A 17,753-nucleotide genomic window follows, 5' to 3' on the forward strand; every position below is an offset into this window, starting at 1 on the left:
CATTTGTACGAAATTGGCCCTCGGGGAGTCCTGCAAAGAGGGTCAAAGCTGAGTATTCGTTCTAAAGGAACTGTTGAGGAAAGGCACGTGCGTAATGTAGTGTGTAGAGAAATTTATATAACTTATTACCGAAAAGATCTATTTATACTTTACCTGGAGCTCCCGGAGAAAAATGTACCTACTGAGATCATCTTCATACCTGTCTAGATTTTCCAAGACAGCTTTCACCTGTAACTCTGGACTTCGTACGACGGGGGGAAGGAGACCACGGAGACCCAGAACTTCCCTTTCTCTACTCGTAAAAGCCAAACCCTGGAATGCAAAGGAAAAAGCCGTGTTAAAAGATCGAATTTAATTTCTACTATCGATGTATTATATTCCGCAAATATTTAACATGTTCTACATGGCGGGAAAAAATCCAACGGTAGTAATGAAATTCGTGAATATATTAATGTCAAACAAACTGACATTTTGCTGAGTTAATTATTACACTCAGAGTAACATCAACATGACGTTAATGATACGTTTTAAGATTATGTAGTCCACAATATTGCCATGTAACGCATCTGCATTTATTTTTAATTCGGCGTATTTAGAGTTTGTTTTCCGATCACGCGCATGAATTATGCAAAAACCCAAACACGTTCCTCCAATTAATTCTCCATTTTAGGATACTTTTTAAGCCTTTTAGTGCAGAATAAATAATTATTACACTAATATGAATAAATAAAAACGTGCAATTATAGTTAGTGGTAAGATGGCTTGCAAAAAAAAAAAATTACTGTGAATATTAAAAAGTTCAAAAATGAATCGTGAAATATCACCACCTTCTACGATATTGAAATGAAGGAACTTGCAGTGGGTTCCTTGTCTTTAATTTTGGCCATCATGAACGGAAGGAAAGGCTCAGTTGTCAAGTTAGACTTCTTTATTTCAGCTTTAGCAGAATACTGGAGATTTTGGTATACATATTTAATACATTTGTAATACTTTTATGCGAAAACTGTCTGCCCGTCCCACTTAATATGAAATAACGTACCGCCTTGCAGAAGGCGTCCTGATGTTGAAAGTAGTATCATCCAGCTCTGTTATCTCTTTTTCTTCTTTTCACATTAAGCGTGTTGTTTGTTGGGTTAGAATAACTCATCCTCCCATCTGTTTTTCTTGGCCTTACTGTCTTCATTTTGCCGATGGGTCTCCATTTCTTTGCTATTTTTGCCAATTGTCGTTATACATCCTTTAGCTCTGTTATATTGCAATCTAAGTACTCTATATCTTTTAGTAGAAAAGTAGAGTTCATTGTCAATTTGTTTATCTGTGCAGGAGATTCACGAGTGGTTTTCACTCAACGATCAAAGGGAATTTCCCAGCTATAAACTAACAGTGAAATCCATTTTCATACTTCTAATGGAATTTATTTAGATTATTTATACATATAGTAAACTCTATAAGACAATCAGCTCAAAGAAAGTCAGTGGAACTGTAATTTCTCCTGTTTGTATCGATGAATTTTGAATTGTGTAATAGTATGAAGCCACTGTTTAAAGCTAATTAAATGTTTTGACATTTTCCTTTATTAAAATTTCATTTAGATAATCAATCGATTTTCCGTTCTATTTAGCAGCAATTTTTTTTTTTTTTTTTTTTATGATAATTGACGACTTCCTTCGCAAACTGGTGGTCTAAGGAAGTTTTAGTATGTTTTGTCGCCCTTGCTATATCATTTCTGAAGAATCTAAGCCGATTACCTGGAGCAAAAATTTAAGTAATAACCGTTTATGCTATTATCATCAGATAATAATGTTTAATCATGTGGGAGGGCTAGAGAAATAGGTAAAGCAATACCTTTGGGGGCTTTTAAAACTTGATAAAGATCTGCGGGAGAAGTTAAGAGGGAAGAGCTTACAACGAACAGATTTATTTTTCGTAACGCTGTTGGCTGTGTTTTGAGTCAGGAGCCTTTAAAAGGTAAAAAGAAAGTTGCTGAGTTTTTTTTCGCTTCAGACATTTTCTAAATTCTATTTTCACATCTGTTTCACCTTTTTGCATCACATATTTCAGTGTTTTGCCAGTCTTTGATGTTTTACTTATAATAATAAAAAAAAAGCTTAATAGCATCGATCCTGTATTTTTTTTCTCTCTTCTACATCAATATTTTTTCATTAATAATTAATGTGAGTTCGATTTATTGCTGTCATAAATCTGCTTTCCACTTCTCTGAACTTGTGTTACGGTATACTAACTGTATGATATTCTTTAAGGCAGCATTTCCTATTTGCAGTTTCGCAATTAGCAGTGGTGTGTTTGAAATTTAAACCAGTTTTGTTCATAAGCTGTGCTTGTTAGCTCTAATTGCTGTGGAATAATACTAGGCAATTATACGAGTAACCTGTGCAAGTCTATGTTAAATACCTCACTGTTCTAAAGGCTGAAACAGCAAATCAAATTTTATCGGTAATGAGTTAAAATAGGCCCCATATGAAAAATCGTGATACAAATTGAAAAAAAAAAAAGTGACTTAAACATAATGGACTGAAAACCAGTTTCCATAACTTTTATTTCAAGCAGGCGACCATTCAAAAAATGCTTGAAAATTAATCCTTATTATTTCACCTTTAGAGTGTAAACTGTCAACTTTGGGCATAAATGTTTTTTTTTAAATGGGAAGGTGAAACCGTTCAGACGATTTTCTGAGATAGATGGCAGCTGCAAGAACGGCAGCGTCGAAACAACCATACTACTGCTAAGTCTGCCACCGCGAGGTGAGGTGAGGGGAGGAAAGGTGGCAGACTTACTGCTAGTATAGCAGTTTTGTTACTGGTGGATGAAAGCAAGACAGTGTGAGGATGATTAGATGGCTAAACGTCGTCAACAGTATGGCAAGATTATAGACATTTCCAAGAAATAAGAATTCACGAAGACATGTTTCAAGTACTTCGCACAGGACCACCGAGTCACTGACATATAGCGTTAGTAGTGGCATATGATGCAGGAAGGCGAAATTATCGGGGGGGGGGGAATCCCAAGTAAGGATTAAAGGGACTATATTTATCTCCTCTTGATCAAACAATGTAGATTTTTACTGCTACATGACAGTTAAAGCTTAATGATTCTCCGGAACACTTTTATCCTCTCCCCTTCCCTTTAGAAAATCCTGCCCAGAAACGTATATAGTATCATATAGATATAAAACATTGTACAGTTGTATATTTCACATCACTTAGGACTAAAACGTCGCTATAACCGGATAGATTTATAGTTGTTTGCAAGGATTCTTAGAAAATGAAATTTATGCAAGGAAAGTTGCGCCCTTTTAAATACAGGCTCAAAGAACCTATTTGAACTTCAGCTTACAATCTCACTTAGTTGACAACAGACGAAGTCACGTAATCTTCTGAGTTGAATTCAAGCTCGCGTGACTGCTAAGTACGGTGCTGTTCTTGTATTCTATCTTGTAAGCTGCTACTGGCCCTATGTCAAATATAAACAGATTTTTTTTTTTTTAACGTGAAAGGAGTGGAAGTTTTGTCGGATTAAGCCTAATTGGTGCATACAAACTATAAAATGCCCCAGTACCCTTACTAGACCTAGTTATCTGATAGTTACGATACATAAAATATATTACTAAGATATTTTCAAGCGTTTAAATATATACATATTGCGCCACGGTTGCCAACCTCTGAAAAATATCAGAGGTTAGCAACCGTGACAGCAGTGAAATAGTTAACAAGAGATTGCTACATTGGATTCTGCACAATAATTTAAGTTGTATGCTTAAGCAACGAATATTGTTATGTACAGTATTTGAAAGACAGTTATGCTTCATTAGAATTTAAAAGATGTTTCTTGTGTTTGTTTGACATTTGGAAAATTTGCTCTAAATCTCGGTAGGTATTTGATTATGTTACCCAACTATATCTTTTCCATTATTAATTTAAAAATTGTCTTAACTATACAGCTCTTTCCAGTTCGTATAATTTGTATTATTTCGCATTCTATTTTATTCCATTCCCAATGAGTTTGCATTTTTTTTACATGTAAAGTAATGTTAACAACGATCAGTTAAGCTACCTGGAAAATGGAAAACAAATCCAGCAAATGAAAGTGAAAACGCATTATAGTAGTAGGCAGGAAGGGGGTCGATAAGAACTTAACCAATGAACTGCTTCTCAAGTATAATCTTTTCCAAATTGAATGCAGTACCTCATTTTTATTATTTTAACCAAATTTACAAGATGGCGCCACAGCCGCACAAATGTGTATTTGAAATGTAGGTAATCCAAAAGCATTAAAAAGATTCAGTTGTTTTAAAGAGTTAAAGCTGTAAAAAGCAATTTCCATCATATTGATAAGAAACATCAGTTTAGCAAATACGTTAAATGCGTATTTGCTAAATTGACGTTACATTGCTGTCAAATACTTGTATTTCCAAAGAAATTAAATTTTTGTAGAGAATACCAATCCTTTTTTACTTAAAAAAAAAAAAAAAAAAAAAAAGTTGGAGAAAACTCGCCTTTCTTATTCTGTTACCTGCTCAACAGGAAGACTCTAATGTTAGAGGTTGGTAGTCGCTAATGAAAATCACAAATTAAGACGCTCCCTCCCGTTTCCTTAAATTTATTTTTCATTTTCATGGTTGCCAATCGAGAATGCAACTTAGGCACAGCATTTGGCTTTCTCACTGACTATGTATTAGACTTGAAACTGGTTCCACTCTACTTTAGAATAAAGGTGGCAGGAAAAAAAGAATAAAAAAAAAGTAAAGGAAAAAGAATGACCTGCTTCTGCTCATTGAAGGCTAGCAGGTTCTTAATTTTAACTTCATGGTGAAATCTATCGGACACACAAAAATCGAGGAAAGGTGTTGTTCGCTAGACTATAAAGGAAATTCCATTAGGAAGTCGTGGGCAATATTTACCTCCCAGTGAGCCCTCCCACCCTCATCCCTATACCACAATCCGTGTTTCGGTATAATGAAAGGCCACTAGGAAAACGACGTGCTATAGAAATAGGAAATCTTAAATGTATCCTAAAGAGAAACTAAGCGTCAGTGACAATCAGACTTAATCTTTTAACAGAATGGGGAAATAGGACAATGTTGAAATTCCTTAGCAAAAGAATAACAAATTAAGCTACTTGGGGAGGAGTCGAAGGAATGTTAAAAGTAAATGGCATTTGGAATTTTATACTGTAATATGCATGGACGTAGAAATTGGGGGCTAGAGAGGGATATTTCTATCCGAATTTCATTACTTTATACCGATTTACCAGCGAGATAGAGGTTATGATCTGAGTGCCCTCCATCGCGGCGGAAAAAATTCTGGCGAATGACATGTAAATCCTATGTTGCTGATAATTTCCTACATTTATACTTAATATTATTTAGTATACAGCAGTGTGTGCTAAAATCCATTAAATATCATATTAATGCATTTTTTCTTATTTGATGAATATTGCTAGTTTGTTCAAACACGATATGATTATTAGTGTGCAAGGAATATATGATGCATTTATTCCTTGAATAAGTTATGTGATCAATGAAGTAGCATCACGTCAGCAAAAAGAAAAAAAACTACCCACAACAATTTTCCATCTCATCTACTAATTTATCTAATCCTCGAAATTTGATCAAACTACACCAGATCGAAGTTTGCTCCTGCAATCAATCAAACCTGCCCTGAAACTCTCCTTTTCCAATTTAAGTTTATGCCCATATATGTGTGTTCTCATATGAGAAGGAGAAAGAATACCATCGGCATTTAGTTTACTTAATTCATTTAAAGCCTCAAATAGCCATGAACATATCTATAGAAAAATCACGCAGCAGAAACTGAACGTCTGTGAAACAGAATAGAGTAACTTTGCAAGATAGGGGTAAAAACCAACCGTCTTTTAAGTGGAGTTCAGAAGCTTGAGAGAGGTTTATGGGAAATCACACCAGATGCGGGAACAACAATATTCCATGGTAATGCAAATTTGAGATTTTTACAGAGTGAGTAGTTTAGAAGGACACTAACGCCGAACGCGAAAAAGAAAACGCAAGTTTTTTTTTTTTTTTTGTTTGTTTTTTTTAATATAAGGGAAGCAATATTTGTAATGGGTTTATGCCACGAGAGGTTAGACTTGAACTTCTGTAGACAGGATAATCGCTAATAGAGATATGTCATGTTGTCTAGAAATCTAAATGCCATTGAAGATGAGTACAGGGAAGTAGACGCTCTTTTGAGAAAAATAAGACAGAACTGAGTTTTAGAAGGACTGAAGTCAATTAAGTTTTCTTTGCACCATTGCCGAATTACTTGGAGATTTAAGGAACTTGTGATAGATATCCGAGAAGTTGAGGCTGTCCGTGGAAGGTAAAATGTAGTCATCAGCTAAACAATATATAGTATTTCCAGTCATTGGAAGAAGATCATTAACATAATAGAGAAAAAGAATGGAGGAACGAACGGAACCTTAGGAAACACCAGCATTATTTAAGAAATTAGAAGACATTTAAGTAATCTACCATTACCCACAGTGAGCGGTCAGAGAGAAAACTGGTTATCCAATTGCAAAAACCAGTGGCAATCCATTAGATAGGAACTTGTTTCGAAGACCTTTACGCCAAACATGATCAAAAGCCTTAGAAATGTCAAGGGCAACTACTGCTTACCCACGCGAGATAAGTCTCCTCAACCTCTCAGCAGATGACCAAATCAGCTGTTCCCATAATCTGAAATAGGGAAGTAATTTCAATACGTGGGTTCATTGCATTAATTCCTGTAGCCAGTGAGTTGTTAATTACTGGAATAAGTTTTAAGATCAAGAGTTTCGGAAATCGAAGTTCAATTGTATTGTTTTTTTTTTTTTTTTTATGAAACTCCCAAACACGAGAAGTATTAGAACCTATAGTATTTAGTACCGTGCTTGGGTTGGAGGTTGAGAAAATGAAAGAAGATATTTGTTGACATTGGACTTGAACTTCTGTAGACTGTAATTTTCAGGAAATACGTATGAAGGAAAGTTGTTCCAGAAAACGGCAGTTGAATGAATAAATGAGGAAGCTGAAAAGTTGGTTCTGTGAGTTTGAAGTTGGACAGTAAATGGATGTTGGCTGGTGGCGGCACGTGTTCGGACTGTTTTGAAAGAGAGAGAGCGGGAATTATAGAAGCCAATTCAGAAGAACAGTGCCCATGGAAGTATCTGTAGAAGAGGCATGCAGCAGACACAGTAGTTCTATGAGACAGCGAGCGGAGAGACTCTGTTAGTGTCAGGCCTGACGCAGCCGAATTGTCAGGGGCGAGAGTGCATAGCACGCGTTCCTTGAGTGGACCGGGGTTCAAGCCCGTGACTACTAAATACGATAAATATTTGTATTGACGATTTATTGTAAACTCTACTGACTTCGTTGTCATGCCGGAGTATAAACAGAAAATTTATTTATAAATTTATTTATTTTTAATTAACCTAACTACCCTCTTTTGAATGGAATCTAGAAGCCTGAGAGAGGTTTTGGGAGCACCGCCTCAGATTTGGGAAAAATATTCCATGGCAAGGAGGATTTGAGATTTGTTCAGAGTGAACAGCTGTTTGGAAGAAAAGTAACGCCGAGAGCGGAAGAGAAAACCAAGTTTTTTAGATGCAGAGGAAGCAATATTTGTAATGTGCTTGTGCCAAGAGAGATTAGAAGTCAGGTAATCCCCAAAAGAGGTATATCATTTTGCCTAGAAATCGTAGTGTCACGAAAGATAAGCATAAGAGCAGAAGAATCCTTTTTTGCGAGATATAAGACAGGACTGACTTTTAGAAGTATTGAAATCAACTAAGTTGTCTTTGCCCCACTGGAGAATTACCTGGATATCGGCATTTAAGGAATTGATAGCGGATATTCGGGAAGTTGAAGCAGATTGAGCAAGGCGAAGTTTCTGAAACTGGAAGGTGAAATGAAATGTGCTATCATCAGCAAAACTATGGACAGGGTTTCCGGTCAATGGAAGAAGGTCATTAATATACAAGAGGAAAAAAGAGTGGGAGAAAGAACTGAACCTTGGGTGGACACCAGCATTAGTGGAGAACTTAGAAGACAAAGCCATCTCTGTCTTCTAACTACCATCACCCTCAGTGAGCAATCAGAGAGAAAACTGGATAACCAATTACAAAAAACAGTTGGCAAAAAACCATGAGATGGAAGCTTGTTTAAAAGACCTTTATGCCAAACACGACCGAAAGCCTTTGAGGTGTCCAGAGCATCTGCTTGGGTTTCACAGAACTTTTCCATTGAATTTGTCCATAAATGTTTAACATAAGCCAGAATATCACCAGTGGATCGACATTGACGGAATCCATACTGGCGATCATTGATCAGGAGGAAGGTTTCTAGATAGTTTAACAGTTGGCGGTTAATTGATTTCTCCATTACTTTAGAAAGAACAGAAGTAATTGCAATCGGACGATAATTGAATGGGAGGGATTTGTCACCCTTTTTAGAGACTGGCTGGATATGAGCAAATTTCCAAGCAGAAGAAAAAACACATTTGGAATAAGAAATTGAAAAAAGGCGTCAAAGAACAGGAGTAAGTTCAGGAGCGCAGATTTTGAGAACAAGTAGAAAAATACCATCAGGACCTGGAGCTTTCTTAGCATCAAGATTCATCAAAATCCTTGTGACATCCTTTTGATGAAAGACCACAGGAGGCACTGAATGGAGCAGGCTAGGAATCGTGGGAGGTGTTTTACCAAGATCATTAAATACACGAGTTGGATGCTAGCAGGTCAGCTTTATCCATTGTAGAGGTATCAAGAATATATATATACACTAGGTGATCCGGAAGCCTTCTAGAGAGTTAGCAATAGGTTTGGTCCGATGTACTAACTAGCGGCCTGCCTGCCGACACCGTTTTAGAGCTGTACCCTCGAAACGTAAGGAAGTTTGCATCTCGCCATGGTGATCATCATAACCTCAAAAGACATCAATCATACTGCATGATGGAAGTGATGGGGAATAGTTGACCAGAACTTAGCTCTGGAGACTAAACATGGGTTTCACCACTTCAAGCCTCCAATAAGCAAAGTGGTGTTATTGCACCGGTTGATGAGAGTTATCTACCACCTAGTATTACCTTGTAACACAGAGAGGCGGCATTCCTCCTTGTTGTGTGGGCCCCTGCTTCCGTTGCTTCCGTTGGACACCTGGCTGGTCACCCACAGTGTGCATGCGCATGGGCGTTATACCCAGGATTACTAACAGTCCCACCATCGTGAAGGTGCAAGTAGAGGATTTGGCTGTCTGGACTTCGCCGAAATTAGGTACACTTGACTCGTGTGTCACCTGAATATCAGTTCCATCAGCGTTTTAGTCTCCCAGTTTTCTTTGCACCATTGTCTGGTATATCCGAAAGAATCCGAAACAGCTTTGTCTGGTATATCCGAAAGAATGTCTACGACAGCATCACGGACCAAATATCGATACAACTTACGGAAAATGTGAAACACCTGTTGTTGTTTTTTTATTTTTATTTTATTTATTTATTTATTTATTATTTTTTTTTTTTTTGTGAAAAAATGTGACTACTTGAATTTGAAGATGAGATAAAAAAAAAAAAAAAACTTTTGGGAATTATAAAATAGAACCACAAACCTTATTTCATATTTAAATTATTTTGTTCTTATTCGTTTCATTTCCTGTAAATACTTCGTTCCCTGAAGTGTGAGATCATTTATTTGCATTAAAACTTTTCTTGTTTTGAGAGTTTTCCCACAAATCCCTCGTCAAGAATTTTAACAATTAACTTTTCTTGGGACCTTTGATCTTAATCCGGAAAGAGGCATAGGGTAGATGCCTGGTGTGGACCTTGATGGGGTTACCGGTATGTCGAGCTGCTTCAGAAGGATTTCAATTTGTTCCACCGTTGTTTCCGGGCATAGTCGACTTATAAAAATGCTGGAGGGCCTTGTCCTCTTTCCTCTACGCTGCCCGGTTTTAATATTTTATTGGGATTAGAGCCAATAACTGCATCACGATTCTGATATGCTTGGGCGAAGAAGTTCTCTTTTCGAAGACTGGTCTTGCCTTCCTTGGGAGGCACATTACTGCTAATAGGTGCTGATCTCATCCCCCATGTTCTTGGTTCAACTGTCTTCTTGGAGCTACTTTCAAACTGCATGTAGGCCAGAAGTGGATATTGAAATATCTCTCATGAGTACCTCACGCCGAGAACTTTGAGCTTTATTAAACCTCACGTGTCTGAACTTACCAGACGTTCACGATGGCCATGAACAGCAGACTCAGAGTAATGGAAACATACACTGTATGTAGTCCGATGATGCCCTGTTACTACTGACGGATGTTTGGGGATATGACGAGGCCACACGAAAAAAAATGGATCTAGACAATAATACATGTACAGTATATTATTCCCTCAGTCGAGGCCTCTGGTGAGGGTGTACTCTGGTAGGGGATTCTTTGGTATACTTAAATATTGTTGAGGACGAAGTTCCCCTGCATTATGTCATACCCACCCAAACTGCAATGAATGTTCTAGAAAGTTAGTGTACACAGGGCAAGGAATATTCAGACTGTTTCAAAGCACTCAGAATATATATGGTATCTTTCTTAGTTATTACAGCTCTCGGATTTGAATCTAATCGAGAATTTGCGGAGTCATTTGGAAAGACTCCTAGGATGACAACGCCAGCCAGTGAATATGAAAAATCAAAATAGCAGATTCTTACAGGAATGGTCTAACATGACTAAGGATGCTTACGCACACTTGTAGAATCAGTGTCAATGATTTTTACTGTAATTTCCACTCAAAAAAAAAAAAAAAAAAAAAAACTGACACGCTATTAGTTGCATTTTCTAATTTTTGAAGTGAAAACATCTATAGCGGCGCCTAACAATGGAATGTAACGGAAGTGTAGCAATCAAGTCACACTACCCACGTGACTGGTGAGAAATGTGATGTGAAGTACGGAAATTAAAGCGATAGCATACGGGGCCACGGTTGCCTTGTGGCAACGTTGCCGGCTTGCTGAATACCTGGTCGAGGTTCGATTCCAGCTGCTACCCTAATGGGAATTTTCACAGGGGTTTTTCCATTCAGCATTGAGTTTGGCGGTTTCTCTCAAACCGTGGTCGTGAGGTTTTCACCGGGATTCACTCCGCGGTTTTACCCTCACAACAGACAAACAGCCCTTCGCGACGGGGTACACGAAACTTGGATAGGGCTAGGGATGCGTGTAGATTTACATCCGCAGCGTTTTCGCTGCGGACTTCCCTCTTGATGGAAGAGGGTTAGTGGGGCAGCCACGCCACCATCATCATAATTATGGTGGATTGCGTGCAGTCTATTTAACAGACATATTCTGCTTCTTAAAAGGATGCATTGCATGCACTAAGGCAGTGGATTTCAGCTGCAGCTAAACAGATTTCAGCTTAACGTTCTTAAAAATGGAACCATATTTTAGAAATCGGGCAGTTAATTGCACTGTACCTTTGCCAAAGGTATGTCTGCTTACTTTTATTTTTGATGTGAAAACATCCGTAGCGGTACCTAACAATGGAATATAACGGAAATGCAAATGTTGTGGTCAAATATTTGTATTGTTGCAATCATACTATTCCACAAATGGAATTTTCTAACCTCTTCCAAGCCAAGGATGTTTTCACATAAAACATTTTTCATGAATAAGAGTATTAAAAAATAAAACGAATCGCCTACAAGAGAAATAATTGCCTGTAATGTTCAGCCCAGCAGAGGAGCGCATTTTAAAGAATAAATTATCAGCTCCCTATTGCCTCCGAAATTCTTAGATGGTAATCTCTCTTTAGATTAGATGATCCAAAAAGAAAACAATCGCTAACTGCACAGCCGAACGACTCTCACTTCCAAATGGTTTCATTATAAGAAACAAGGAAAACAAAGCTTTTCAATTAATTTCCGAGTATTTGGAAATGCTTTCTCTATGCCTCTTACTTTTACCGATCCTCACCACTTCTCATCTCCAGCATTCAGCGAACTTCAGTTCACTTTCACTCTAGCCTCAATGTGTATATTAACTATTTTTAATAAAACTAATAAGGCTTCATATAGATAGTAAATTTCTAATGGAGACTTGGTAAGAAACCGAGAACTCCGGCTTCTTAACAGGAAAAGACAGACAAGCGAAACTTTAAAAATATGCCGTTTACAAATATGATTCTCGTCTTTTTAAACAGCCGCAGCTACCTGTGCGCTCACCCGAAGAAAATAACTCTTCTGTGCAGTATTGTATCCACCCCATAACTGACAAAAGACATCTCTAGATAATACATGGCTTCTACTGAGAGGAGGCAAAACTAGTGAATCCTTTTATGCTATTATATTCATTTTTTTTTTTTTTTTTTTTTTAATGTTTGATTGTGCAAATGTGTATGGGAGGCGTTAAAATGGATACTGAAAGTGTCGCAGGTGCCCTGAATCAGTCTGTCTGAAAATATAGTTTAAATCCTGTTGCTGTGTGGAAAATGAATCTTTCACTTCCTTTTAATAATTATTGTGCTTCTAATGGTTAAAATTATATGATCATAAGAGCTGGAGTTCCTTCTTTGATATTTCCATGATGATAATCATTCTGCTTAAAAAAAAAAAAAAAAAAATTCTACCATTTAGAAGTTACAGAAACACTTCTCTTCTGGATGGTGTAAAATTGTAATTTACTATAACCAAAAGTTTAACTTTTTTTTTACGTGTTTGTGCGTATATATATAAAAAAAAGTGTATTCCTGCTTTATAAAGTTTCACTTCATCTACCCTTTTGTATTATTTTTGATTTTAATTTTACCAATTATATGAAACATACGAGAGATTTTCAATGGGGGATAAAAACCGATGAGGTAGGATTATTTGATAAAACTAACTTTTATCAATTTAAAATTAATGTTTATTTAACTTAGGATTTTATTAGACTTTTGTTAAGAAATTATTAAAAATTAACAAAATCTCTAACGCAACGGAAAGCCAAATTTTCGAGATGTCAACAATAAAACGTTTTTATATTTACACATATCTATCTATCGCTGTTGAGGAGAACCGCAGTATTCAGATCAGGTCTTTAACATATCGTGTTATCTCTTTTTCTCTTTTTTTCCTGACGTGTTCGACATGTTTACTGGAAATTCTTTCCAGTCTTAAAGCAGGAACCTTTTAGGAACTAGAGCAGGGACATCCAATAGTAAAGTAGTAGCCACCAAGGTTTCCAATTAACACAGTATGGTAACCTTCAGAAATTCGCTCACGACTGGTCACACAAGAAATCGGCGCGAAATCTCTCTCTCTCTCTCTCTCTCTCTCTCTCTCTCTCTCTCTTTTTAAATACGGTTCATCTACCTTTACTTGCATAGTGAAGTGATGGAGGGCGAGTTTCGCAGTAACTGGTTTAGAGAAGTCATCGTAAAAGTTTCAGCAAGTTTTATGGTTACGTTCTGATGCAAACTTATTGGACTGAAAGCAGTATTGACTACGGAAATGAGAAGTTTGGAACCTTTATCTCTGCGGATCTTGTGGAAAACATTTTACAAAAAGTGCTAACTAAATATTGCTTGTAATTTTTCAATTTATTCCACACGACATCGTAAATAACTTTTTTTTTTTTAACCAGAAGCAAATTAGTTAAATACTTCTAAATTTGGTATTGGTATATAATATTACAGTACATTTAAATTTAAATAAACAATTTTGAACCTTATGGGTCTAATTATTGTGTGCTTGTATTTCGCAGATTTTATCATTGCAGAAAAGGGTTTTGTATTGCTATACTGAAAAAAATATATTTCTTATAATGTGATCCCCGAGTAGGTGCCACAGGTACGTACAATGTAGTTCTCTACATTTTGATCTCTCAGTGGTTGAAGTTGGACAACCCTGCGCTGGAACTAAAAAAATGACCACCAAAGTTTAGAATTAATAAGTAAATATTGCATTTAATGGCTGATAACAAGGAGATAACTCCTGAAATATCTGTTCATTGATGAGAATCTTTTACGCTCGCGGTGATTATGACTTTGATCTTTTACCAGCAGATGCATTGAGTATAGTGAACCAGCAATAGCAGGTGCTCTAAGTTTGCCAAAGGTGATGATAAGCAGCTGCAGTGCAGCTGAGAATTAGCTGTACTGTTCCGAACTCTGTGACCAAAAAGAAATCTGAACTTTTGAATCGCGCTTCCTCAAGACAATGGCTAGTTCCCTCAAAGAAATTAGGTCTCTTAGTGTTTCTTTTCAGTCACTTCTCAAAAGCAAAGTGAAGGCAGATTTTATTTTCTTCCAAAATTTCCGTAGAATTCTCACAATGAAGGAAGGAGGGACAGGTATCCATGATATCATGGCCCATAGTTCCATTCAGAGTTAACAATGGGTGTAGAGCAAACCACACAAAAACGGCGTAGACCGACTTAGCCATCACTTACCTTCACTGTGAGTAATACAGTTTGCCCGAAATTGTTCCTTGTATCTACTCCAAATCTATTTTATTATTATTAATATAATTTTATTTCCACATCAGTGGGCACCCCTGGAACAGCCTGGTTCGGCTATAAGGGTGTACATTATGCAAATTCCATTTGAATGCATTCATTGGAATTGCAAGAGATCAAAACCTATTGCAAATACATAACAAGGTAAAAATCAATACGTAAAATAATAAACAATAAAATAAATAAATACCAAACAATAAAAAAACAGTGGTGAATCCAGAAAGTCTTTGCAGGGAATTCTTTTCACAAAGCGCTTATTGTTCGTGTTTATAGAGTTCTTTCACTGTGTCCTTTCTATAGCGCTTCGAGCTGCAGAAAGATGAGGCATCGATTCCCAGGAAGTTATACATTCCAAACGTATTTGCCGGGAACACTGACCTAAGGTATTGCACATTTTGCAGACAAGATTGTAGACAAAGTGTTGAACTGCACCGGGTTCTTTGTGAGGTCCAAGGGTTTGCAGAAACATCCCAGATATCAGGCGAATCCATTTGGCCGCATAGAAGTTGTGCCAAGGTGTGTAGATTCCTCTCTTTGACTGTGGTTTCCCAGGGTTTCATGCCCAGGTTTGTATAGAGCACACTCCTAGAGATGGTGAAAAGGTAGCCCATCTCCCTGTTTAGCCATCTCAGGAGCCAATATTCAACCCCCAGGAATCTCTTCAGTTGAATAGAGGAAGCTCCTGACCAGAGTACTGAAACGTAGAGCAGTACGGGTGTTAAATTTCTTCGGACGTATTCCAAGAGGAACTCACGAGGCCTAAGATCGACCAACTCCTGCCGGATTGCCCAGTACGCCGCAAGCGTTTTTAGCCTGGCCATCTTGAGGTGGTCTTTGAAAGTAAGCCCATCATCCCACTTCAACCCCAAGTCCGTGTGAGAGAACTTTTTTAATGGTGGTCCCATTTATTGTGAGCATAATTTCATTAATAGTCCTCCTTTTTGTGAAAATCATCTGAGCTGCTTTTTGAGGATTCAATTTAAGTCCCAGACGTCCTAGATAATCCTGGAGCTCGAACAGTACTATCTGATTTTCACAGGCGACTGCCTCAGCTTTTGCTGGATCATCGGATATGACCAGCATCTTAAGATCATCAGCGTATGAAATGAAGTTTGGGTGCTTCGCAAGGAAGGGCTCTAGTGCTGCGGCAAAAAACCACGATGAGAGAACTCCCCCTTGTGGGATGCCGACAGAGGTCGTGGTGGTTGTCATCTCCAATCTGTGATCATATTTGATAAATATTTGCCTGTTGATGAGGAGTTAATGGAGGACAGCAAGAAGATTACCTTCGATTCTGAAATAATGCTTCAGAATTTTAACTAGCTCTGTTGTGCTGAGTGTGTCGAAAGCTGCTTGTATGTCTAGGAATAAGATTTCAAGTTGTTTCTTTGAGTTAAGGGCTTTTTGGATTGCCCAGCTGGTCATTAATAGGTTTGATAGCGTAGACCCAACATTTGGCCCCAGAAGAAAAGAGAAAAAAAGTAGCGACCCCGAATTGCGAAATATGCCACGACTCTACGTAACAGTAAACAAAGTGTCTATACTTTGTTTGGTGCCCCTTTTAAGCACCCTGTTGGTCTCCCTCCACCTTGTTATGCCCACTTGATGTGTAGACTGTGTTGTAGTATGAGTAATTTTACATTATTCCCCACCATTCCTGAAAGGTTCATTGTTCTGTATGTAACGTGACTATTATTTGCAGTTCTGTGGTAACAGCGTCGGCTTGTCAGCAAATTGCACTGCGATGCTGTTGTCTCTATCTTGGAAATATTTTCAAACTTTGCCATAGATTCATGCACATGTTATCGAACCTTCGCGACTAGGACAGTGGTTACGATCGCTATCCTTCCACGCCGTGAAAAGATCTGGGTCCAAGAGGGTTGGAATTTAAGTGTATGTATATTTTTAACATTGTGACCGAGTTCAGTCACAATTTCAAAAAAAAAAAAAAAAAAATCGATCCTGGCAACGGTTGCATAGGTTTCCTTCCCTTCCCCTCCTATCTATCAGTAATTTTTTTTTTTTTTTTTTCCTGGCAAAACAGGAAAACCGACCATATACAAGCAATTTCGCAGACAAAATTCTCTTACACCTCATGACCTTTACAACCTTGCTAAGGCCGTGAGGTATCAACGGAGGAACTATATTCCGAGGTCGTAAACCGAAAAACTACATTCGTTAGTTGCTAATTTCTTTTTTTTTATAAGAAAATGTAACTGAATTGTAAAATTTAAATTTGTATTTCCGCAAACAGGTCTACTTTGGGTTTAAACACTCAGCAGTGGTTTTCATTATACAGAAACGGTTCTAAACTAGATGGCAGCGACCGGCATCCTAGGTGAACGACTCAATTGGACACCCCCCCCCCTCGCTACACTCAAAGGGGAAATATAGGCTGAAGCTTTCCGGTCGCCTAGAGCGACAAGTATTTCGCCTATATGGACGAGCTGTTCTAGAGTCTGTGTACTGTCATGTCATCTCATCTCTTATATCAATAGTTGTTGCAAAAGCATGCTACTTACAAAAGCATCCCACTTTTTATTATAAATCCAGTTTTCCAATCTATTACGCCATGAATACAAGGAATATAACTGATATATTCACTCGTAAATATTCGAAAAATTTCTTCACGGAAAGGGCGTATTAATATTCGGCCAGAAAGCGCCAACATCTATTGCTAAAATAGATCTACTCGTATCAATGGAAGCTTTCATATATAGTTGAAGAGGGCATTTTCTTGTTTGTATCCAACCTCTCATATACCGGGTTTCCTGATTTTTTTTTTTTTTTTTTTTGTTAATCGAATTGGTAAATTATAGGGGACATATCGTCTGTTTGGCCATTGTTATACTACACTGATCGTTACTGAAATTATCCACCTAGAAAGAATGGACGGATTTACCTGAAAATTTGTATGCATAACTGTTACGTAATGGACAGAAAGGTAAAGTGCAGCCATTATCAACCCACTGCAGGATGGACGCCTCCTCAACAATTCATGATGAGGGAAGTGGACCATAATCTGCCACGCTGGTCCAGTGCGGGTTGGCAGATCGACCGTATTCAGCAGTCAGGGGTTTGAATCCCGGTCTACTCAAAGAGCGTGTGCTAACAAAACTAAAAAAAAAAAAAACTAAATTTCCTGTTTATACTCCGGGACGACCACACGGTCTGAGGAGTTCACAAGGTAGAGAGAATACAAAACGATTAGCATGCCAAGCTGATCGCTATAGTAGAATGACCAACGCTGTACCGCCATC

General features: G+C 37.7%; 1 protein-coding gene across 1 annotated transcript in view; it reads right to left on the reverse strand.

Moving 5' to 3' along the window:
• LOC150091424 (NADP-dependent malic enzyme-like) overlaps window positions 1-17,753 on the reverse strand; it is a 75,678-nt gene that overhangs the window by 46,971 nt on the left and 10,954 nt on the right. The window contains exon 2 of the mRNA XM_090375386.1: window positions 154-312. Within this exon, the coding sequence (XP_090231512.1) occupies window positions 154-312 (159 nt within the window). The remainder of the gene's footprint in view (window positions 1-153; window positions 313-17,753) is intronic.

Source organism: Mastigoproctus giganteus, chromosome 1 (genome assembly GCF_048544385.1).
Source record: "Mastigoproctus giganteus isolate SK-2022 chromosome 1, ASM4854438v1, whole genome shotgun sequence".
NCBI classification, from domain to species: Eukaryota; Metazoa; Arthropoda; class Arachnida; order Uropygi; family Thelyphonidae; genus Mastigoproctus; species Mastigoproctus giganteus.